This window comes from Epargyreus clarus, unplaced genomic scaffold (assembly GCF_041222505.1).
Source record: "Epargyreus clarus isolate Ecla_fem2 unplaced genomic scaffold, WU_Ecla_fem_2.2 ptg000006l, whole genome shotgun sequence".
Taxonomy (NCBI): Eukaryota; Metazoa; Arthropoda; class Insecta; order Lepidoptera; family Hesperiidae; genus Epargyreus; species Epargyreus clarus.
Genome location: NW_027332214.1, coordinates 10,672,407 through 10,698,726, shown reverse-complemented (window position 1 = coordinate 10,698,726; position 26,320 = coordinate 10,672,407). Strand labels below are relative to the sequence as shown.

General features: G+C 36.3%; 1 protein-coding gene across 1 annotated transcript; it reads left to right on the top strand.

Annotated features, from left to right (window-relative positions):
* The first annotated feature begins 157 nt into the window (after positions 1-157).
* On the top strand, positions 158-26,320 carry spas (spastin). Its single transcript, XM_073074035.1, has 10 exons — positions 158-740; positions 960-1,130; positions 15,936-16,126; positions 19,502-19,705; positions 19,963-20,077; positions 20,484-20,626; positions 22,295-22,485; positions 23,082-23,281; positions 23,746-23,920; positions 24,182-26,320. The coding sequence occupies exons 1-9, from the start codon at positions 281-283 to the stop codon at positions 23,907-23,909; spliced, it is 1,839 nt and encodes a 612-aa protein (XP_072930136.1). The 5' UTR covers positions 158-280; the 3' UTR covers positions 23,910-23,920; positions 24,182-26,320.

Here is a 26,320-nt window from a genome sequence, read left to right as displayed (position 1 = left end):
TTTAATTATCATTTATTTTAATAAATATTTACTTAAACTAATCTCTAATTTCATTGGACATATAGTTATTGAAGTATGATTCCTGCTGTTATTTTTTATCTGTTACCGCGAACTCAATAACTATCGCAAACGTCAAAAAATGTCAATAACCATTCATCACGCGAGGCACGATGTTCTTTTGCTGTTTTTAGAATAATAAGTAGTGTATTACAACTGTGCGCGTCTTTGTCTCGAAGTGTATGGCTGTTGTGTTGAACTGGTGCTGACTCCAGTGTTCTTGATGGTTTCCGGTGACGATTCCAATGGTGGTCGTTTATCGCGTAAAACTACCAGGTCCCCGAACCGAAAATCCAAGAAAACCGATGCAGACCTAGCGAAGGGTTCAGCGTTGCGAAATGACTCGCAACCCTCAGTCCACAAAAGGAACCTTTATGTTGTTTCTTTCCCCATTATCATTCTGTTCAACATACTCCGGTCTATCTTGTATCAGTTGTTTATAATTTTCAAGTACCTGTATTCGGCGTCGCATCGCTTTATCCACAAGCCTCGGAAGAGCGGCGAGTGTAACCTCGAGGTGGTTGTGAAGGACGGCGTCGTGTCCACTGAGATAGCGGGAGAAGAGATGTCCCATATACACAACGTTGGGCCTGGCGACCCACTACTCGCCAAACAGAAACACCACCACCGGAAGGCTTTTGAGTATATTTCTAAAGCATTGAAGATTGATGAAGAGAATGAGGGTGAGTTTTTGTCATAAAATAATTTTATTATTTTTCCTTTCAAAACAAAAACAACTTTACGTCTGAGTGATTAAGTTCAAGTTTGAGTTTTGTTTCCCGTATCAGGAAACTGCAGTGAATATTACTATATTATTAACTTCAAAGATGTTACATCATGAAGACCTTGAAAATTCCTTATTTGCAAAACTCAGTCGTTTTTATTGTTTTATTTACATACAGGGCAGAAAGAGTTAGCAATAGAGTTATACAAAAAGGGTATATATGAGCTGGAAAGAGGCATCGCTGTGGACTGCTGGGGTGGGCGCGGAGATGCCTGGCAGAGGGCCCAAAGATTACATGATAAGATGAAAACAAATCTGGGCATGGCGAAGGACCGTTTACACTTCCTTGGTATGACACCTTAAGTTCTACACTATCGAACCTCATACCTATTCAAAATATTCCACTGCTTGTTTCCGTTAAGCTGTTAAGCTAAAATTTTAAGTCAGGCTCTTATATTTTATTTATTTACCAAAATTGGCTGTGTATTTTGCATGCTAAGCTTTTTTCAGTTACAATACAGAAACATAACCACACAAATTCAACTTTAATAAGATAAGGTTTAATTCAAGTTACCCATGTGTTGTCCCAATGTAGCCAACCTTGTCGCCCTCAGTAAATTGGGCGTAGAGAGTGAACCAGAACGGAGTGACAAAAAGCCCACGGAGTCACCTCTAAAGGCGCGAAGGCCCTTAGAGAAGTCCAAGACGACGTTGCTAGCGCATATTGAAAGTAACAGTGGTCAAACGAAGCCACCAAACGAAGGTAGAAACCACAAGATACGCTTAGCTTCGTTTGACGTAACCTACTGCAAAATTAAAATGTATCACGAAAATTTCCCTTAACAAATAGTAAATAATACAACATAGTTACGAATTGGACTAATTGGATGACTTACACATCAATGTTTGCATGTGGGTTCACTGTGCTTACCACTATTGTTTTTTTTTTTTGCTTTCTGTGTTACACGACATTATCATTTCATTGTGTTATGTACGCTATGTTGGTGTGAGTGAGCAAATTTATTTGAAAACAATGCACGCATTAAGTGGGTCAAATTGCAAATAATTTTTATTCGTCAAAGTAATGAAAAATTGTTAAATAAATTTGACTACTCACATAACAATGTATGATAAAATCACATCTAATTGAAAATTTCATTATCATAAAATATGTCAGCGTTTCCGTCCAATGTATTGTTTTGTGCATGCGGTTTTAAACAATACAAAGAGTTCATATGAGTAAAATTATGATGAAAAGTATGTCAGATTTATACTAGTTTTCACGCGTGACTCCGCTCGTCGCATGTGTTTTGTCATCGCGCATCGCGGTTTTGTCATCTATTATCATAGATAAGTAATCTATGTCTATTATACTAAAGATATTTACGTAAAAGTTCTAAACTTACTCAGTCATAAGAATGATCATTACAAACCGACACACAAATATTAAAACTTATTATTATATACAGGGTGTCCCGTAAGTACCACGACAAACTTGGGGAGAACATAGGTGAGGGTCTGACCTCTCTGGGAAAAAAAAATTACCTTAGTAAAAGTGTCACCGTTTTTGCACTATCAATTGTTTTAGATTTTTTGAGAAATTCAGCCCTCTTCATCTTCTTTCGTTAACTGCGTGTACAAATTTGGTGATGCAGTGTTTATTTTTTCTGTTAAATACTATCAGATAGTTGGTCTATCATATTGAAATGTAAATTGGTTAAAAGATGTAAAGGAACTATGAAAAAAATAGGGATATTTTTAGATTTTAATTTTTTTACTATTTTTCTCTCAACTTTGACTCGTCGCGGTGAAAAAAAATGTACTGGACTATAAGTGTACATTGCGCAAAAAAATATGTCCAGTTAATAGAGATTTCAAAAAGTTACCACACTTACTCTTTAAAGTTGAAGAAAAAAAAGTTAAGACCGTTTTTGCATGAAAGGGACTGAAACCAACTAAAACGTAATGATCGACTTTTTATTTAAATTACGGTTTCTACCGACTCACAACGTGTCAGGCAGTACTAAATCACATTATTACCTAGTTACACACTTAAAAATATCATTCTTCATTTGTAAAAAAACAATTTAGTAACTAACTAGCAAACAAAGTAATACAATTTATTAAGTCAATTTTTACCTACTTTGAAGTGTCGTTTCGAAGTGAAACTTCGTACATGTATGTAATTTGAATGACAATACTATAATATGACATCTTGGAACAGATCTGATGATGGAGCCAGCAGGTGCATGGTTCATTTCTTAGGAAATCCCTCGAGTTTGGGCTAAATTGGTAAGAGATTTACCATCCATATCCTGGCTCCATCATCAGATTAGTTCCAAGACGTCATATTATGGTATTGTCATTCAAATTACATAGGTACATGTACGAAGTTTCACTTCGAAACAACACTTCAAAGTAGGTAAAAATTGACTTAATAAATTGTATTACTTTGTTTGCTAGTTAGTTACTAAATTGTTTTTTTTACAAATGAAGAATGATATTTTTAAGTGTGTTACTAGGTAATAATGTGATTTAGTACTGTCTGACACGTTGTGAGTCGGTAGAAACCGTAATTTAAATAAAAAGTCGATCATTACGTTTTAGTTGGTTTCAGTCCCTTTCATGCAAAAACGGTCTTAACTTTTTTTCTTCAACTTTAAAGAAAAAGTGTGGTAACTTTTTGAAATCTCTATTAACTGGACATATTTTTTTGCGCAATGTACACTTATAGTCCAGTTCATTTTTTTTTCACCGCGACGAGTCAAAGTTGAGGGAAAAATAGTAAAAAAATTAAAATCTAAAAATATCCCTATTTTTTTCATAGTTCCTTTACATCTTTTAACCAATTTACATTTCAATATGATAGACCAATTATCTGATAGTATTTAACAGAAAAAATAAACACTGCATCACCAAATTTGTACACGCAGTTAACGAAAGAAGATGAAGAGGGCTGAATTTCTCAAAAAATCTAAAACAATTGATAGTGCAAAAACGGTGACACTTTTATTAAGGTAATTTTTTTTTCCCAGAGAGGTCAGACCCTCACCTATGTTCTCCCCAAGTTTGTCGTGGTACTTACGGGACACCCTGTATACAAAAAGACCTGACTGCTTAAAAACAATGAACTGAAAAGGGAGCATAGACTATATCATTCCATCAATTTAAACGATTCCAACGACACCCCGTATGTTAAAATCCGTTTCGGCTGTAGCACATACTATGGAATAAGACATACGAACATAATTATAAGATGGAAGACCAATGATACCTTCTGCAATCGGGTACAAAGTTTTTACTTTTCTTATGAACGAAACAATGTGCGTAGAAAACTTAATTTATTTAGTTTATTGTAATGTTACAAGAACAAAAACGCCAATTTTATACATTTTTATCGATAACAAAAGCCAATGGCCCGCGTAACATGGAATAGATAGGTATTTTTAATAAATAGGTACAGTGAGTAGTTACCAACTATGCCTACCAATTCGTATATTTTTAAATGTTTCAACTGCATTTCTCCCTACTTCATTTGAGGCGGGTTTTAATTATACCGCAATATGCTAGCCCAAACAAATACACAAAGCTCTCTAAATAACTTTAAGTATCAAGCAATGTTCGTATTTATTATTACAGCTTTTACTAAAAATATCATATTTTTGTTACGTTTTGTTCAATCGGAAATCCTATCTCTAATATTTAACATCCGTTGTTAATGATGGATCTATCCATTTTGTAACTACCAAAGATCGAAATTTAACAATGATAAAATTGTCTCGATCTTTGGTAGATAAGACTTTGGATAGATCGATTTTAAATAACGGGGGTAAATGCGGTCTATTTTTCTTAAGCTTTGAGTTTTTAAAGTCGTGATTAAACTCTATAAGAAGTTGTTAGATCAACTGTAGGTGAACTAAGAGAGTGCACAGTAGTTCAACAGTTTTCTCATTCAGTGTAGCGTGCAAGAAAACTTATACGGGAAAACTTAGACGCAATCCCACATAGCTACGATCCGGTTGCCGGCGAAGCGAGACGAACGTGACAAAGTAATCCCTTGATTACCGACCTTTATTGCTCTATTAGATAAAAATAATACCAGTAGTAAATGAATTGCCAGTAATAAATTAATTACGTTTTGATTGGCAAATGTGAAACGCGTAAAGCGCCGTTACGTGCGAAGATCTATTTAATGTTTGCTAAAGACATTTGAGAATTACTGAATACTAGAAATTATCAAGTTTCGATCCATGGTAGGCGAAATTTAGATAGAAAGTATTAATAAGAGGCGTTAAGTTATCTACAAAGCTAAGTTAAGCAACGTCTTCATCTTAATAGAGTGACGGCTAGGAGCTTAAATATCAAGGGCATTTTCGTGCTTTGGAGTTCACGTTAAACCCTCGATTCCCAGTATTACTATCACTGGATAGCAGGCATTAAACTTTGATAGATCTTATAGGTTATTTAAATACATCCAACACTGGTTGGCTACTAACCCTTACTTCCTTCCGCCAATCCGCACTTGAACAGCGTGGCGGAGGACACTTCAGGCTCCCCTCAATTCGAACCGCTTCCTACTGTGATACAAAAGGGTTTCAAGCATTTAAGTATGTACAAGTAAGTTACGTGACCGATGTATTTGTTTGACGCTTTGTTTAACAATTTAACTTCGCTAATTAGACCATAAAGGTCACTGAACGGTACGTGGTAGAAAAATATCATGTATAGACGACATTCAAAGGGCATACACTTTGTGTAGTTGCATGCAACTCCCATTCCACTCTCATTTATAACAGCCGTGAAACACATTGTCCTGGTTGGTAGTAAGGCGCATGTTTCGTTTCAGTATAGCCATTTCTCAAGTATACATATCGTAACTCGGAATTTTGGAAACCTTCTCTATATCCATTACGGTTCCATCCAAAAGCAATTTAATATAATCATTCGACGAAACGACTGTCAAATTAAATATCTTCGGAAACTTTAGTTTCCGTACTGCTAGAGTAGAGACTGGCTTAACCGTACTGTTGTCGAAAGGCATCCGGATAATCGTACATAATATGTATGGACAAAACTTTATTTTAAAGCTTTCTTCAAGGGCTTCAGCAGATATGCTACCTAGCATCGGCGATCGATTTAGCAGCTTTATGAAGGCTAGACGCATCGACCAAAAAATCACCAAACTCTAAAACGAATCTCCGTTGTTAAAAGTGCCAAGTCTGCTAGAACTGTAAATTACAAAGTTACATGATTAAGGTTGGCGATCCGGTAATCGCAAATCCATATAATACCGATATTCGAGCCTTTTAGTATTTCTACTTGAAATCTATACTCAGCACCAATCAGTTTAGGGTTGATGTGTCATTTATAGGTACACCAATAGTGACTTCTAACAAAGTAAAACAGTAACATAGCCTCGTATATATCCAAATAAATAAATTAAACTCAATGTCATATCACGTGCTCATATTTTCGTTTAATGTAGATGAATTTAATTTTAAGAAGATATGAGAAAAAACTTCATAAAAGCATCGTATTCGGTTAGTGAGCATTTTGGAGCAAAAAATTTAATAATGGTCTGCTAACGTTCCACGTCAATTGGAAACCTCGGTGGTAAAAAATATTGTCGATACAAATGAAATGACGAGTAGTCATTTTACTATATATTTGTAATTTGTACTATTCGTTATTATATAGTTGCCATGTGTATTATATGATAGTCTAGTGGTTGAAAGTTGACCCTCAATCGGTCCGAGGTTCGAATCCCAGCCACGCTTTGATTTTACAAAGTTGTTTGCGTATTAATTAGTGCGATGGAAATGTCATAGGAATCCCTAATGGATCTTTAAAAAACTGATCAAAGATATGTAAGGTTTACGTACACCAATTCGGACTCGGTAAGCCCATTGGACTAGGGCCTAAAGTCTCAGTTTGATTCTGGATTTTCTTTTCTGTCTGTTAGCTCCTTAAGAGGTATAGATAATTAGTCAAAAATAGGCACCGACATCCAGTATTTACATTTTCAAACATCTAAACAATGCTACTCGAAATACTGTTAACGATTTTAGGTCTCTACTTTTAGGCAGACTTTTGTAAAAAGAGTAACAAATATTTTCTTTTTCCCGACCTCCTCGAGACACCTATTTTTTTCTCATATGTGTTATGACAATATTGACTGTTTACCTTCAAAAAGATAAAAATATATAGATAATGTTACTACATATTGGCTCAGCGTGGGTTTGTTTTATATTAGTACCTTAGCAAGCGTGGGCACGTAATCAAACAGTATTAAGTAAGATATCTAATAAGTCCCGGATTTAAATTTTCTAATAGTAGTCATTAATAGAAAGTCTTGCAACGTAAGCTGTAAGATTAGTCGCTTCGTAAAGTAATCAACGTCTAACCATTGATTTAATATCGTCGCCTATGTACCTCTGATGACTACTAAAAGACAGATACTAAAATTTTGTTAATAAAAAAAAATAAGGCAGAAATTATTAGACAAGGATATTTCCAAATCTTGTTCATTTATTTATACAAAAATATTTGATGCAGTCATCTTTATTAAATTAAAGTACGAAGTACGAACGAAAACTTTCGTATATGTTTATACTGTACTGTACTGTACTTTTTTGTAATTACTTTATAAAGCCAACGTAAACTCTATTTGAATAAAACGACTGAACGTAACTCCTCAACTAATCCTTTATGCTGTTTAATTGGAAAGCCGGCTTAGTCTGGACTCGATCTCTGTGTAATTGCTTGCAGGATTTTGTACGTTCCACCTTAATACCGTGAAGCTTTTGCTTGTAACAGTCTGCTTCTTTAGTATGATAATAAAAGCTTTGTTGTCCGTGAACAGGCATGAGGTCCGTGGATAGGTATATAAGTGCCTAAAGTTCAGGTCTAATTAGACTTCTCCTGATAAGTATCATCTTCAGATTGAGATTTGTTCTGAAAGCTGCAGGCCGGTGTGATTGCGAGTGTGTCATTGTCCTAATAATGCATACTAAAACAAAGCTCAGAAGAATTCCATAGTCCCTATGTCATTCCAAAGGGTTGGTGATGAAAGCGATCGTAGCACAATGTGCAGACCCGCAACAGACATTTTGACTTCACCCTAAAGGTGTGGTAACTATTGTCCCAATAAACGGTACAAATTCCCAACGTTGCGGACAATCCCATAGTCCCTGTATCCCTACGAGGGGATGGCGAAGAAAGCGATCATGCGTGTAGGCACGCACAGGAGCGTTTCCGTTCGACTTGTGTTTCCACAATAGCAAGTCACGGATCAATGGCCGTCACTGGGTTAGTTCACATGGCGACATCGGCTAACTGCACTCGTTCGATCTGATTCTTGTATGGTATTTCCTTACAGTGATACATAATTATGTACGGGTAGATAGATATATTAAAGGAAGCACTATTCCTTGGTTGTTCGACTGCGGAAGCAATGCCGATACATCTATTTTTGTCTAATAACAAATGTTAACTGCTGTTCTAATTTTATGTGGTAAGGAAGAATTTATATGAAGCATTCCAACAGTACTATATAGCAAGACTGTCTGTCAAGAAGAGTGTGTAGACCTCTGGATGGATTTTAATCCTGTTTGGAGCTGATTACAGACGTCTAAGAGCAAGTAACAGACATTTACGAGCCAGGCTAGCCATTTACTATTATAGGGACTATATGCTAATCTCCTACTTCTATTTTAGAAAAAATATAGCATGGCATCCCACAGGGAGCACCAATAGAACCTTTTTATTCCCTTATCTATGAAAATCAGAGTTTACTAAATGCTGGTAATAGGTATTACTGTTATCCAAACAGTAGAAAGTATCTCTTTTTATAAATCGTAAAACCGTCCGATCATAGTTTTATTATCTATCTTAGCCTCCGGTACCGTTGATCTTCCGATAACCGTTATTTGTTCCATGTTGTAATGTAGGTATACATTATATTCGTTTCAATTTACAATAATCAATTTGTGAAGTATTTCGATTATTTGTATAATATGATTTTAGTAAGATATGCAAATTATATCGGTCGCATAATTATTACGCAAGGGATCGTATTTCGGTTCAAATTCCATACGAAACCAGTTTTGCTTATTAAATTCGTTATCATTATTCATCTTTTCATCCATTACAAAATATTAATATATCTGAAAATTAAAAAGATATGAAGTAGGTACCTATCTAAATCTCTTTGTAAAAAAGAATTTAAATTTTGGCACAGAAACAAGAAACAAAATTGAAAGTTTTTCCTCATAATATATTTTTAAACAAAAAGTTGTGTCGTAAACATTAACATAAATGATTTTTTAAGTGTGCCATACTCACTTATAGATTGTGGGCGGAGTTTTGGCATTTTGATGAATACCCACACTCAGTTGCGACAGAGTCAACTTATGTTCCATTTTCGAAACTGGCATTAAGAAATTCGAACTGGCCGTCAACATTTGCATGTGGCGCGAAAAGATAACCTGAAAATATATTGTTATCTGTGACAATGCAATAACCGCGAAACCTAGATGATTATATCTCGGTAAATAAGTCTTTTGATGCTAAAGATTTTTACTTTATCATTCTCAATCTGGTTTTTTGTATGGGGGAATGACACAGGTCACGTAAAATAGTGCTATTATTAAGAAGCCTTTGTAACACGTAGGCGACCTTGCCGGAATACTTGCGATCTTTCACCTTTGATCGATTTTGCCCTGCCTTTGGAAAGCTTTTCGTATGCTTAAATGTATCAGGTGACGTTTTACTTATAACTCCCTTGTTAGCTTAGATAGGTGCGTTTATATACCTAAAAATCGTCCTGTGTATAAACGCACCTAGGTTCTTACCATTATATAGATGCAATAAAATACCTATTATAAGTTCCTGTTGTAATCCTTATATAACTATATAAAAATTGGTCTTAATCTGTATTTCCTATTATAATTTGTTTGTTTATTTGTTCGATGATCACCCATATGTATAGTGTTAAAAAAATCTACTAGCGCACCTATATTTTTTTTCATTCTTAGGTCTGGTTTTAAATTTAATTTAATGATTAACAAAGTACAACAAATCGTGCAAATATTACTTAGTATGTCACGGTTTGTTCTTAAACTACTATAAAAGGCGAAAACATTAATTTCATACGTCGTTAATTATCTTATAAGGATAATTTGTACTGTAGTTAGCCTTGAGCTTAAAAGTTTTGGTCTTGGACCTTTTAATCTGGCTTAAGGTATTAACTATCAATCATCTGTCTTCTGAGAAATAACGTTAATTGAGTATCAAAGAGGCACAAGAAGAGATTACCTTCGGAGAAAACATCTTAATGACGTGTGCTGCTAATGTTCTAACGACTTGATTATATATATGTAGACTTGCAGAAAAACGGGCATTTCATAGTAATTTCATTTTATTCTGAGTATTAATCAGAAATATAATGAAGTGTCTCTCAAAGTGTGCAACATAACCTAGGGGATCGCAAAGCTAAAGTTCAATAAAATGAGGAGATCTAGATCCATCGGTGAAAAAGTAATATGAAGCTGAATAACATATATTTAATACGATTTTTTTAGTAAAACTCGTTTGGATATGTAATTAGTGTAAACATAATTATATCGAAGTATTTTATTACTACTTCACTAATATTACGTAATGTTAATTTATACCCAAGTAAGTAAATATCTTGCAAATATCGATTTATTATATGTACGTACGTAAAGCAGCGGATATCTACTATACTTTTACGCCCGGCTTCGCTCGCGGTCCGGTTTGTATGTGTCCCTCGGGAACGGTTCTTTTACGGGGTAAAATGTACCCTATGTCATTTTCAAAACACTTGACAATGTGTGTACAAAATATCATGACAATCGGCTATGTAGATAGGCGTGAAAGTGTAGAAAACAAACTCGCATTTGCATTTATAATATTAGTTAGGATTAAGGAAGTCGTGCCATAAGAGTAGAAGTAATATAAGATTGAAAAACACTGCAGTAGTGTAATAAGACTACAAGGACCTATAATGGACACATGTGACTCATATTAACTCATATTAGATAAGAGTATATTTCAGTATCTACAGACATGTTGCTACCGCTGAGTACTGAGCTTACATATACTATGTAGCTGAGTACTTATACCTAAACCTCACCACACCCAAGTGCAGCAGTGTCATTATTCTATACTAATATAAGTTGAGCTCCCATTTCAAGTGCATTCATATTAAATGGGGGTCCGTTTTGAGTGGCCATTGCAAAATATGGCCAGAGAATATAATAATGACATAACCGGTGACACATGTAACAGGAAAGAAACAAAGATGTTTACTACCAGTATTAAAATTACGAAGAAAAGATTCGAGTTTGTATGGCACAAAATCATAATCTAAACTTTATTCGATACAAACGAAACCGCGGGGAAAACCTAGTGTTATATAAGTTTAAGGCTTTGATGATTTAATATAGGCTATGATTTTTTTTATAACATAAAATGTTATTACGTAGCAGCAATTACGTTTAATTAAAAAAATATATTCCTATTCGTAATATAATTTAGCTCAGCCAAACGCGATTTAGCCAGCAAAGCGTGTTATTAAGTAAATGAGTAAGTTATTCAGTTTTCAAAGGAAACTTTTGGGACTCAAAGAACGTTTTGCTTTTACAGAACTTGGTCTAGAAATTACGAGAGCTATACGTCGTCGGATTTTACAAAACTTTCTAAAGTAACGTACGTACGCATGTTTATGTTAAACAGTTTAGTATGACGAATGTGTACCGCGGATACTTGTTAGGTCTTCTTTACGTATAAGTACAGGAAAGAGGAAACCTTAGAGACTTTACAATGTTACAATAAAATATTAGTATGTATTGAGTATTTTATAAAAGAGGTCAATTATAACACATATATTATAAATCGGGGGTACGGATTGATACCACTTGCCTTAGCAACAGGAGAACATTTTTTGTCGATCTATTTATTTAATCGGCAAGTTCAACTTCCGCCTTAACAAACCTTTACCTAGCTACGCTCATGACAATAGATATTATGTAATTGTCCATGAAAAATATTGATCTATATTTTTGGTTGAATATGCCGGTTAGACCTAAGCTCTGCTTATCCAAGCTTATCTTAGGAATTCATAGATTAATTCGTTACTTATGATCCCTAAATCTTTTCATAAAGATGGGAGATACACATTTACTTTTGCTTATGTAATTCTTTTTCCTGGCCTATTTCCACGAAGCGGGCTCCTTATTACATTACGTATTTTATTGTAATAAGAAAGCTAAGCCACAGAGAACATATTATATCCTACGAGACATTGACGTCGTATATTACTTTCACCCACCCCATTCAGGGTGGAAATAGCGCCAAAAACTAAGCTAGGTTAGAACAATATACGGACAGTGTGGTGTAGTGGTGTGACGACGCGCCTAACGCCATACATTGCTTGTTGGGTGCCGGTTCGGAACTGACGCTCTTACTATTTTGTCCCTGTAGTTTCGGGACCAGAATAGGGCTACGGTATCCCCTGCCTGTCGTAAGAGGCGACTAAAAGGGGGCTTCCGGGGTTGCGGGCGGTAAGAGTGGGAGCTCGAACCGCTCGGTAAGCGACCCCGGGAAGGGCGGCGGTATGTGTGGTAAAAAAAAAAAAAATGGTTAGAACAATATACAAGTAACAATGACTAACGCTCTAAGCTGCATTTAGTTGTAGTACATGTTGGCGTAACGCCAACTGTTTCACTCCATTGATCGTCAACAAAGCCACTTTAGAACAGAAATACTAAATCCGAAGAGAAAAATAAAAACAAAACAATGCTAAGCATCAATCCGCTAAAAGGAAAATACTTAATGATGACGTATTGCGGTGGTTTAGGCATTGTTATTTAAACATCCATTACTGTCCGTCTACTGAGGAAATTTCTTAGACTGATAAGAATAACGTCTTTTTTCGTCCACCAGCTTAACTTAGTCCGTGATTGATAATCAATCTATCTACTATTTTATCAAACCAAGATTGCAATTTGACGATTTTTGGCTACTGAAATTGGCAAATTTTGATGTTTAGTAGACAACATTGTTTATTAATATCGGAAGTAAGTGTGGTTTGGTAGACTACCCAGCATCTTTGGCATCGTTTTGAAAAGCTCAAGTACCTGTCCTTGTAGTAACGACCCCGGGAAGGACAGCGGTTTTGTGTGGTCGCATATCGCTGTAATCACTAGCGGATGTGTGAGGAGCGTAAATTGCTTCCCCCAGGGCAGAGCCCGACAGAAGGGCATCGCGTTAGGATGACTCCGGTTGTGTTCAGTTGGAGTTCCCGGAGTTCTCCACTAAACACTGAGGACGGCCACCGGGGGGGTTTAGTATAGTAAAAATCCCACATAACCCGGCGTCACTCCAATGGCGTCGGGTACCTTTTTGAAGGTTTCCCCCTTGTCAAAAAAAAACAAAGCAAAAAAGATACCTATGTAGGATTCCCAAAATGTTTTATTTCATCGTTAATGAATGCGATTAATTTATCACAATCTGTGAGGGCCCACAATGTAGAGTATTGAAGTACTACGATAGGTAAGGATTGTTTGATGGACTCTACCACCACTAGGTAATCACATAGAGATCTACCTTCGTTTATACCTACGTATATACGATTTACTCTTTATATATTTCTTATTTAATAACATTTGTTATCCGGAAACCTCGTCTGGATTAGCCTAATCGCTTTTAAGATAGGGAAGATTCTACGGTACTGTTGAAAAAATGTTTTTTTCTCATTAGAACAAGATTCGTCGTAAAAGGCTCGCTGTTTTGGCTTTTTATACCAGACTGTCTGATAAGTTTATCTTAAACGACTGTCATCTTCAGAATTTGTATTCGAATATACTTTTGCTCTAATCTCGAATACATTTTTTCAATGATACGTTTTATATTATTATCAAAATAATCGTAGACTCAATTAATGAAAGACCTAGTCAAACGTATATTAATATCTTATATATAAAATTCTCGTGTCACAATGTTAGTCCTCCGAAATGTACTCCTCCGAAACGGCTTTACCGATTTTCACCAAATTTTATATGCATATTCAGTAGGTCTGAGAATCGGCTACTATCTATTTTTCATACCCCTAAGTGATAAAGGTTGTTCACCCATAACATTTTTTTATTTATATGGCAACACAACAGTTTGCCGGGTCAGCTAGTTACCTATAATAGTGTTTTGATTACTTCGTAAGGTTTATCATTAAAATATTTTTGGCTGACAACAAATATGTTAAATTAAATAACTTAAAATATTTAAAAGATACTTTGCGTATGGAGTTTCTTTCGCCGCTTCTTCTCTATCTGCATAAACACCTTCCGAAGGTGGTAGGTGGTTCCGTGGTAGTAATTGACGTTAAAAAGAGTTCTATATCAATCAATTTAAAATCTTCGAAACTTAATAATTTTGTCTTTATCGAGATACATACATTCTCAATGCGGCAAAACCTGCTAAAACATTCTCATATACATTCTCCCCGCTCTTAATAAATCTCTAAGATATACACGTATTTATGTATGCAAAAACTAATAAAGCCGTGAACTCACACAAACTTAATTGACAATCTTATATACTAATTAATTCAAACAACGTAATTTAGGTCTCTTGCATCAACTCCAGTGGCATATACCTTAATTGGCTATTCTAATCACGTGTCGATCGCTGCTTGCCTTTTAATTAATTACTTATGTTTTAGTACCTCTACTAATTAGAACTCGTATAGCTACTTGATCACACTGAAATAACAGCACATCTTTTTGTTTTACTTTCGTATAAATAATTAAAACGTATGTATTGCATCGAAGTATCCGCTGTAGGTATGTCTTTTGAAAGTTTTCGACTAAAACATGTTCTAACACTTGCATTAAGAAAGCACATCTCATTTTTAACTTTGTGTCTGAGCCCGAGCAGACACGCTTCTTTTAGCAACTGCGATCAATGATTTAGCTAGTTTTCGGAAGCTATAGTCCGATTCATAATTAGGTGTCCAAAATGTAAACAAAGGTGTTGACTTATCAGGAAAATAAGTTTCAAATGGTAGTTTCTTATTTTTGACGATATTCAAATAATAAAATAATAATAAAAATAAATTACTCTTAAGATCAATTCACATTTTCCAATATTTATATTACCTCAATTTCGTTTCATACAGTAATAATAATAAAAAACGAGATTTATGGTAGAAAATTAAAATGTGATAACGGTAACACGATCGGGATTCAAAACATTTTTTGTGCCGCCATTTTTAAATTTCGTAGTTGATGTTATTCATTTTCGTGATCGTAGTCGAATTCTAATGTTTTCTCGTTTTCATAGTGCGTTTGTTTAATTATGTGTAGTAATTAAGTTTATGTATTTGTTGAGTTTCTCTTTTTTTTTATAATATAGGAGTAGCAGACGAGCATTCAGTTCACCTGATGGTAAGTGGTTACTGCCGCCCATGGACATCTGTAATCAACCCCAGATAGGATTAGATATTGCTACCTGAGGTCGGCCACAGATGCGCCGTTACCCCTGAGGACTAAGCTGGAACGCCTCGGAAAAGTCTGTCTCCCTTACCACACCCTTCAAACCGGAACACAGCTGCGCTTAACACCGCTGTTATTAGGTAGAAATAGGTGTGGCGGTGTTGCCGCCGGAGTTGAACCACAAAGGGTTCTACCACCTTCTTGTTAATTTGTTAGGGTTTACAATACCTGTAATCGCATTTTGACACTGACATTACTTTGTTTACATTTTGGACACCTAATTATGAATCGGACTATAGATGCAACGATTAAACGCTACACGCACACGATTGCGCGCCGGTAGCAAACTACTTTTGGATGCTCGATGTTGTACTAGCGGAAAACGCAGCATTAATGCAGTCGCTAAAACCCGTGTTCAGTCGCTAGATACCGCGACTGAACACGGTAAGTACAGTAAGTCGTCAAATCGAGACGTAGCATCGATGCAATCGCAGAAACGCGAATCGTATATGCTAAAAGTAGCATGTCTGCTAAGGGTATTAACCGTTCATTGAGCTTGGGAGATCCATTACTTCGATGCATTGTACGTCGGTCAGCTTAATTAAAGACCTTTTCACCTATAAAGTTACACATATTTTCAGTGGCAGGACGCAAGTTGACGATAGCCGGCCGGAGAGCGCCCAGTGGCGGCGGGAACCCACTGATGAAGTCGCAAACCTTACCACGGTCAATGGGAAGGTCGTCGTCACAACCCAACAGCTCCAATGGTAGCTACAGCAGGTATCCAGTGAAGCCGGCCTCCACACCGCCGGCGGTCAAACGACAGCTCTCTGTGAGTAAATTTAGATTTGGATCGCTAATCCAGTGGATATTGATTTACGTTTAAAAATAACGATGAAAGCGGCATTGGAATATTTAAATATTTTATTTTTTATAATCAATATCTGCATCAATCCGCATTGAAGTATGCTTCAGGTCTATCCAAATGATGAGGCACGTGTCCAGCAGTGGGACATATAAAGAGTTGCAGCTAAACCAAATCCTAGCTTGCAATAAAATTAATATACTTTACGGATATTTTCGAAGATGATTATAATAATTTGTTTTTACTTCAAAGTTGTACATATTTTGAAAGCGTACTTTCATTGTATTTAAATGTGCTATATAATAGTGGAATAGCCAGCTTTGATATCTTCATCTGAACTAACTCCTGACTAATTCATTTGTGCATTATTAAACTTATTAATATTTTATATTGAATCATATTGAATAGTTTCTACCTTAAAATTTTCCAATTTCATGATACGTTGTAAGTAATTGGCACTTCATATCATTTTCAATTCATACGATCCAATATCATAAGTTTAATATCCAAAGTGTATTCAACCATATTCGCAAAGTTTACCTTTATACTTTGACCTACTAAGAAACTGTAGGCAATTTAGTTTAGTTTCCAACTAGAAACTAGAACACGGATGTAGGGTAGGGCATATGTTACTTGACAAGCCTAAGTCACTCCACAAATATTGACATTGGCACTGAACACGCCCAAAACGCTCCTGATAACATAAGTTCCATGGACAGTATTCATTTGGGTCTGTTTTATATATTGTTTGTGCTTTTGACTAAGTACCTTAATTAGCTACAGCTTAGGTTCATTAAAATTTAGACTGTCATAAATGCCGTTCATTTCTATCTTCATTAGCATTTCTATTGGGAAGTTTTCTAAATTCAGTTTTGATGTGGATATTGCTAATGAAGGAACGACGTTGAGTAATCATCTATATCACTTATTCATTTTTATCTTCATGAACAGTATACATATTTATGAGGTTTTCCAAAATGTTGTTTAAACTTGCCGAGTGATGAAGAAGAGCTTTTGCTTATTTGCGCTGCGCTGGTTTGATTAATTCATCCAATCGTGATAATAGACACCTCATCATCACATCATCATCAGATATTTTAGATGCTTTAAAGTAAGTTTGAACAGTAACTAAGCTAACTAGTAACATCATTATCGTCATTCATTTCCTTCATCATCATCATTTCAGGAAGTATACTAAAATCAGTTTTATCATTATCACAAATTCGTATTACCGACTGATCAGAGAGTGGAATAATATTAGGTAATCAATTCTATCACTCATTAATTTTTGTTGTCGCTATAATTCATTAGTGTGTTCGGTGCTGCAATAAAATATCTGATTATACTGCGAATCTCTCAAAAGAAAGTTTATACAGGTCAATAAACACACGCTGTGTAACGTATTATAAAATAAGTGATTACGTAAACGATAAAAACAGGCAGTTTGTATAAAAAAGCTCTGGCTCCACTTGCTCCATTAGCTTAAGTGATTACCTTGTAAGTTATATTTTTAATGGAAAAGTTGTGTTTTATGGAGTTTCTTTCGTCGCATCTCCAACAACGGGTTAGCGAAGTTGAGACAAAAAGGAATTCTGTAAATAATCTTTTTAATTTAAAAATGTTTTGCTTGATTTACTACTTACTGCAGTAGTGTCGAGCAGCGTGGGCGGATTTGGGGCATAGTCGTAAATAGTAGCAAGAGTAAATCTTTATGATCTCGAAAACGGAGTAGCGGTGAAATATCATATTCGTATTAATTAAAATTCGACAGTGAGCCATTGGCTATGTCGCCGCACATTTGAATGTGGAGATGAGACGTTGAACCACTGTATGTCTGGAATTAATATTATAAAGTGATTCTGTAGGTATAGACACAATATCAGGTCTCAGTCTCGAACGTAAACAATTTCTTTAATCTCATTTTCAGTCGTTTTCAATCTAGTCCAATCGAGAGTTGAATTGAGATTTGGTATTATACAAATTCGCACTTGTTTTATCTATTACACTGAGTTTTTACTGACAAGTCAAGTCAATATACTGTTACCATTTCATTAGTGAATACTAGCTCCGCATCCGTAAGCAATATGTCTAACACTAGTTTAGCTTCAGGATTCTTATTCTTAAATGGGATATTGCCCAATCGCAATGGTTTCACTGCGTTGATCATTCCGTCATAAATCAAATCAAGTAAATCACATCTCATTTGTCACACAAACACATAATCCAAATCCAAAAGCGCATTATCTTATAGCGTAGTCCATAGACTTACATAAACATAGTTGTTAGTGCACATATCAATCCTACTGCCAGTATTGATAGTCAGAACGTGCAAACGTCCACGTAGACCCGCGTACACCGCTCGCGCTCCCTGTCGGGGGAGTCGACCACAAGCCCGTCATAGTAATACAATAATTATTTATTCTTCTCTACCGCGTCTAAGATATCATATATATAGCAAAACTTCTAAAATAAAATTCATGCACATCAAAACCTACATTGAGAATCCCGTGCCATGTCTCGGCCCCATTTTTCATTTACAGCAAACAAGCATGACATTTACAAACACAAGTACTACTACTAGTACTCTTAACACTAGAACATGTTATAAGAAACCCTTAATAGGTCGTTTGGTAAAAAGATTACCGTATCATTCGTACCATACAAAACATTTCTATCTTTCTTTCATGCAACCAATCACAAGTAAAAGACTCATAAGCACAAGCCACCTCTCTATCGCTTCACGCACTAACCATTTCACTATCATTAACATTAACGCACACTCCCGCTCACGGTCAGAGCGCGTACCAGGTGCCGATGAACGGGTCGCCGGTGCGGCGCGCGGTCGGCGGCGGCTCGCAGCGCGGCACGCCCACGCGCAGCCGCACGCCGCAGCCCGCGCCCGCTATGCGGGGTGTCGACCCTAAGCTCGTCCAAATAATACGACCCTTACTTTTTCTGACGCGTCCAAAATAGCAGATATTTTTACGAATCTTCCCAAAGAAAGTCTATCCATGTCAATTCTATAGTTTGCGTAAAAAGGTATACTGATAATCACATGACCAGTCTTTGTGCCCTTTTACCTTTCACAGCAAACACAAGCATGACATCTATAAATACAAGTAACTAGCAGTCTTATCGGTAGAACAAGTTAAAAGAGACCCTTAATAGATTATTCGATAACAAGTTTATTGCATTATTCGTACCATACAAAACATTTTTTTCTTTCTTTCTTACTTTCACATGCATTCAAAAGTATAAAATTCATTAGCAAACGCCACTCCTCTATCGCTTCACGCACTAACCATCCCACAATCATTAACGCACAATCCCGCTCACGGTCAGAGCGCGTACCAGGTGCCGGTGAACGGGTCGCCGGTGCGGCGCGCGGTCGGCGGCGGCTCGCAGCGCGGCACGCCCACGCGCAGCCGCACGCCGCAGCCCGCGCTCGCCGTGCGGGGCGTCGACCCTAAGCTCGTCCAGCTCATTCTGGACGAGATCGTCGAGGGCGGCCCCAAGGTCCACTGGGAGGACATTGCTGGGCAAGAGGTGAGTGTCCCATAGACACAGTAACGTGACAACACTATGTTTTTTATCTACTTCTAAATCTACCTAGTTTCTATCTAGATCTTTAGTATTACATAAGTCTTATAGAACGTTTTACGAACTCATTAGTGTGCATTTAACGTTTATAATGTATGGTCTGTTATCACTTTACATAGAATACGTCGAAGAGTTTTACTTATACTAATACTTAATGAAATTATTAGGCAAGAGCAACTTTATAATAATTTACGTTCTTCCAGTCAGCAAAACAAGCATTGCAAGAGATGGTGGTACTACCGTCTCTCAGGCCAGAACTCTTCACTGGTCTGAGGTCACCAGCAAAGGGATTGTTGCTGTTTGGACCACCCGGAAACGGTAATATAACCTAATCAATTTTTAATAGACCTCTTATGAGGCAATATATGCTCTTGCTTATTTGAAAACCTGTTTTCTGTAAACTTATACTAAATAATGGCATCTGCAGCCTACTTATGTCCATGTTGTCTGCTTATGTCCATGGGAAGCTCGACCAATAATAATTATCATATGGACTCCATGTTAGTTTACAACTTTATTACAAGGGCCATTCATCTTCTGCATTACATATTTCCTGACTGCAGAGGATAAACTTTTTCGAGCGTATGTATGTATGTATGTCTCATTCTTCGGAACGCCTTGCGTCCCAAGCTTGACGGATTTTAACATATGACACGTCATTGAATTCGTCCAAAGTCAGGTTTATTGTTTTCATAATATTTCTCTAGTCAACATATGTCCTCAGGTAAAACGTTACTAGCGCGGTGCGTGGCCGCGGAGTGTTCGGCGACATTCTTCTCGATATCCGCGGCGACGCTCACGAGCAAGTACGTCGGCGACGGCGAGAAGATGGTGCGGGCACTGTTCCAAGTGGCGCGAGAGTTGCAGGTAGCTGATCGAACTTATATATGAAACTATGTGGGGGAATGAAAAGAGATATAGGCTTGGTATTTAGAATGGGCAATCGAGATTCTCTGTCGCTATATTCAGTTAATGAAGCTTTCGGACAGGCAATCGTCAAATTGGGTCGTCTAAAAATTACAATCGTAAATTCTAACATGATGAGTGCTAAGATAGAAATTTCACAAACTCCTATGGGTGTGGGAGTGATATTTTGTTCTGTATCTTTTTGATTGCAATAGTCGTAAAGGCCGTTTGGAAATTTATATTATATAAATCTGATAAAACTTAATTATTACTTTTTATTTCCGTTATCAATACAGTAACTGAATGGTATTAATTTTTATCCTTTACTTAATCAATTTACCAATTTGAAATTATTTCAGACGATTGCAACGTACATGTTTTCAGAATATATCTCATTTAACCTTTTCTTGATGAATGTTTAAAAAAGATTTTTATTAATATTTAACAAGCCTAGAGGTACTTTTAAATGTTTTTATACGCGCATAAATAAATGTACTGTAAACTTGTAAATGTTCTCTAGTGTTCCGTGCCTATGCACGGTCACACATACACACACATTTGCAAGTTCTCAGTTCTTATCTATACAAGAAGTGTAGGTTTCGCTTTGAAATTGATAGGAAATTACTATATTAGCAACATGATACGTAGTCACATGTAACAATAAACAATCTTATCGTGGAAGCGAACGTGTCACAAGTCACAAAGGACTTGAATTACTCCCAGGCGGTGCGGTAGGTCAATCAGTATGAGTTTATAATAGAACGCCACTAATATACTATTATTAGCCGCTTGCTAACTGAATATCTCCTTTTATTGTTCCACTAAGTCGTAACGTGAGTCATTTAGCATACGGTGAGCATGGATTTCGGTAACTTGTAAGGGGAATAAAGCAAATAGGACAAGCAGAGTCGAAGAAAACATTGGTTGGTGCGGTGATTTCTTAAGATTTAATGTCAGGGGAAATATGAATGAACATGCGCACGCGCAGTGTCACAATAAAAATATATGATGAAGTTAGTTGATATACATACAGGACGATTTAATAATTTCCAAGCTAATTTAAAATTGTATTATTATTTTATTTTTGGTAAATTAAAAAAATGTATTTTCTTAAAAATAAGGCTTTTCCTTTAGTTTGTCATTTATCATTACTTCCCAGGATTTGATCCTTATAAGCAACACTATCAGATGGTGGAATAATATTGAGGGTTTTTTTTTTTCAAAACTCGTTCGATTTCCGTCTAGGGAAAAAGATATTTTAAAATCGGCCTCGTAACTCCTTTCAGCATTTTTCTCTAATCCTTAATCCGGATTTGGCCCTGAAGACCTTTTTAAAAAATTCACCTGTATATAATTCTACCTGAAGCTTGTCAGAGACAATTTATTTACATTGAAGGTAAAAAATACTAAATAACCAACCTTCTCACGGCGTTATCATGTTATTAAAATTCTAACAAAGTATTCATACGCAGTAAATTTATGGTCGTGTCGAGGCACGAAGACTACCGGCACGAAGACTACTACAGTTAAAAATATTCATAAGAACATTTTAAATGCAATTTTTATTTGTTAACAAACATCAGTTAGTGAAATCGTGCCCATATCTGTATCATCAGTAATTTATTTCAGCCGTCAATAATATTCGTGGACGAAGTGGACTCGTTGCTGTGCGAGCGGTCGACGGGCGAGCACGAGGCGTCGCGGCGGCTCAAGACCGAGTTCCTCGTGGAGTTCGACGGTCTGCCCGCCGCGGGCGCTGATAGACTCATAGTGATGGCTGCCACTAATAGACCACAGGAGTTGGATGAGGCAGCGTTAAGGTTAGTTACGTCGGTGGGATCTGGACCAGTTTACTAGGGCTGAACAAGATTGATTTTTTTAGGTTACATTATGGTTAAAATTGTGTTTTTTTTTTGCCCAAGAGAATAATAACTTTTTTTACATACATTAACTAGCATATAAAATTCACTTGTTTTATTAATTTGAATCGGCAAAGTATTATATTTGCCAAAGGCCACAGACTACTTGTTTTGTTTACATCGGGTAAACTGCCACCGACGGTCAATGTCGTCTAAACTGCCGTCTTCAGGGGAGGATCGTCCTTCACTTGCTTAACACGCTCGAATAATCAATCGTTCAAATATCTTAATTTATACGTCATGATACCAACTACTGAGTGTATTTATGTATATTTCTTGTATACACATCGTCCTATTTAAAATACTTAACCACTTTCAAACCCTAATTCCTAACGTATCACCCGCGGACGTTGTATACATATTGTCCGATTTAAAACACATAATCACATTCGAAGCATAACACGAAGTGTATCGCCTTCGCAGACATTTCCGAAAGCGAATGTACTTACAACCGCTGAATAAGTTTTGAAACATAATTTCTAATGTACGTTTCACAGACGTTTCCCAAAGCGCGTGTACGTGCAACTCCCGGACGCACGGACCCGCGGCGCGTTACTACGGCGTGTGCTCGCGCGCGGTGCCGCGGCCTGTGCGTTAACAGATGATGAGTTAGCTCGTCTTGCCGCGCTCACTGATGGGTATTCAGGGAGCGACCTCACCGCACTGGCGAGGGATGCCGCGCTCGGGCCTATTAGAGGTAAGGAGAAGGAAGGAGAACGGGAACAAAATGAGTGAGAGATGGAAAGAATGAAAGAGCTGTAACCGCCTCAAACTCCGACGAGCTGGTGCGGCTCGCCGCGCTCACTGATGGCTACTCGGAGAGTGACCTCAACCCGCTGCGTTCGTGCCTATGAAAAATACATGGGAAAAAGAATAATTGAAAATTCGGTAGAGAGAATGTAAAATACTGAAAGGCAATGAGACAAAATATTTAATTACTTGTCGAGTACAGACGAAAAGGCACGATTATGAGTATGTAAATAACTCCGATGTATACAGTATTCAACATTAATACTCTCGACTTTTCCACGCAATGTCTGTTAACTAACCCGAATTAATGGTGTGTACGTCTGTATTTATTTCAAATATTTGATAATATGCTGCCGCGTCTCTAGATTGCACAACACAGTAAACCGGTTTAAACCAGTTTGCACCTTCCAGAGCTGGACCCCGAGGAGGTGAAGTGCCTGGACCTGTCGCTGGTGCGCAGCATCACGTACCAGGACTTCGTGGACGCGCTGAAGCGGATCCGACCGTCCGTGTCGCCACTCAGCCTCGCCGCCTACGAGAAGTGGTCCGTGCAGTACGGGGAGCTTGGTGTTTGAGTGACATACAGGTATTTATTAAGTGAACTATGAAATTAAGCTTGTAAAAACCATATTTGCACGCCGAAATGGTAAAATATGTTTGATTTGATTTGATTTGTATATTAAATATTTAAATTAATTATTATAATTATAATATTATTAGGGATCTGTACTCTAAGTTGAAACGCTTCGGAAAAGTATGACTCCCTTACCAAACAAGATATAATACATCACATATATGAAATTATGAACATTCTACCAAATTTAATAAAAAAAAATATATGTTACAGGTATTTAAGTAGAAGTCAAATGTATGGTGAGTCAATAATTTTAAGCGAGTTTGTATTTGAAATGTACTAATCGATTGAATTTGTATCAATAATAATGAATTTATCCCGGATTTTATGTATCGCTCAAATATTTTGAATCTCTTGATTTTTTTTAATAACAATACCATTGCGTTTTTGACAAAGATTCAATAGTATTATGGAAGCAAGTGTTATGCACGATAAGGCCCCGTTTATATCTACAGACAATGAACGTGTCAGGCACGGGCCGTATCAGGCAAAATCATATTTTTCTATATAATATTTTGGAAGGAATTTCTAGTGTCAATACGGCTGTGTTAAGGTACATATAAATACATCAATACACATTGTATAGGAGAATACTTTTTGTCTGCCACGGCACGTGACTGACACGTTCTATGCCCGTAGCTATAAATGAACCCTAAGAGTCGTGGTACAAACTTCTAGTCAGCCAGGTTTTCAAAGAACAGTTTATCCCAAGTAGTATTACGTGCCACTTAGATGTTTTACAACGTAGACTAAAGCCTAAGTCCAGCCTAAAACCTTAATCAATATAACCCGAATCAATGTAGAAGCAGCTTTCGATGTTGCTATGTATAAAAAACGCGTGCGTTCTTTAAACTTCTAAATTGGGTCGGATTATATTGTCCCTCCATCACCCGTCCAGTCGAAAGGATGTAAAAACGTGACCGTGTGAAAGAGACGGCATTATTTCGTCAGCTACGCTTGACCCTTTTGGCTTGTTCGGATAATTTCTGCTTGATAGAGGCGGACTGAACATTTCTATCGCGCACCAAGTAATACTTATATTTGAAAGCAATTCAAACTATTTGTACTTTTTAGTAAGGAGAGAATATCGGATCTGTTGTCAATTTTAATGCTTACTTTACAGTGGAACAAATATTGTCTAAATGTAAAATATGAACAATGTTGGAAATACATCAAAAATAAAATACGTTTTAAAGTATAACCTATTCTTAATTTTGATGTGTTTACTATATCAATAGTTATTTTATTTGTTAAATGTAATATCATTTGTATGAATTCTCAAAAATGTTATATGAAAAACCAAGTGAGTATTATGAAAGTGTATCTCATTGAAACAAAATAAATGTTAATGCATAATATTATGAAATTATTGTACAAAAGTTCGTTTACCAATTTAGTACCTCATCGTTTTGTATATTTGGGTATTGTGAAATGTATGAATATGTTGCAAATAACGCGTAGTTTAATGAAATTTACATTTTTACCTATTTTATTCGTTGTCGACAACCCTATTGTGGTCCACATGAAATAATCCGAAATAATTGGAACCTCGCTATGCTTTTTATAATTGGAACCAATTGAATTAATTAATTAATTGGTAATAGAATATTGTGAACTAAAATTCGAAACAATTGGAACCATATTGCTTTTTTATAATTGGAATCGATTCGATTAATGAATTAATTGTGATTAAATAAATAATGTATCCAATTGTATAAAATATATTAAAACAATGCATGACTTACACAATTGATTTTTCCTATTATTTAAAAAAATATATATGTATCTTCTCTTATTGAAATAAATGAAACAAGAATAAAGTTCTAACATAAATTATGTTGACTACAAAAACAACGAATATTAAAATAAAATATGACTTAACTAAACATAACCGTGAAAAAAAAGTAAATTTCGGTCATAGTCAGCAAATATATTTTACACTATTTAGTTAATACATTCGAATATATTGTAAAAGTAAGTCATTTGTGTAAGTCACTTCACTCCCAACCACATGTACAATAGAACCCCTATAAGTCGCATCATAATAACGTGAATGAACATTTTATATGTAACACGTGACCGATATTTTTACAGGTCATTCGTTACATACAAAATTTCACTCACAAAGAATGGTGCAACCGATTCTTCGGTATAGATAGTTTTAATGCAGCCGTAGTATAGTTCGTAGTTATTCCAATTTGATCTTAGTGAACCGACGACTGTGTGACCTCGAGTCGCCTGTCATCTCTGTCTATCTGTGGTAAACAGAGAGAGATAGGAGAGGCTCGAATTTAAATTTGTTGTAAAGTGATGTTCCTATATGAAAACGCGTGGCTATGTATGTGTGGTTTT

Coding starts and splice junctions, on each gene's coding strand:
- spas (XM_073074035.1), top strand. CDS start 281: ATGGTTTCCGGTGACGATTCCAATGGTGGTCGTTTATCGCGTAAAACT. Junction 741..959: donor GATTGATGAAGAGAATGAGG/GTGAGTTTTTGT, acceptor ATTTACATACAG/GGCAGAAAGAGTTAGCAATA. Junction 20,627..22,294: donor AAGTGGCGCGAGAGTTGCAG/GTAGCTGATCGA, acceptor AATTTATTTCAG/CCGTCAATAATATTCGTGGA.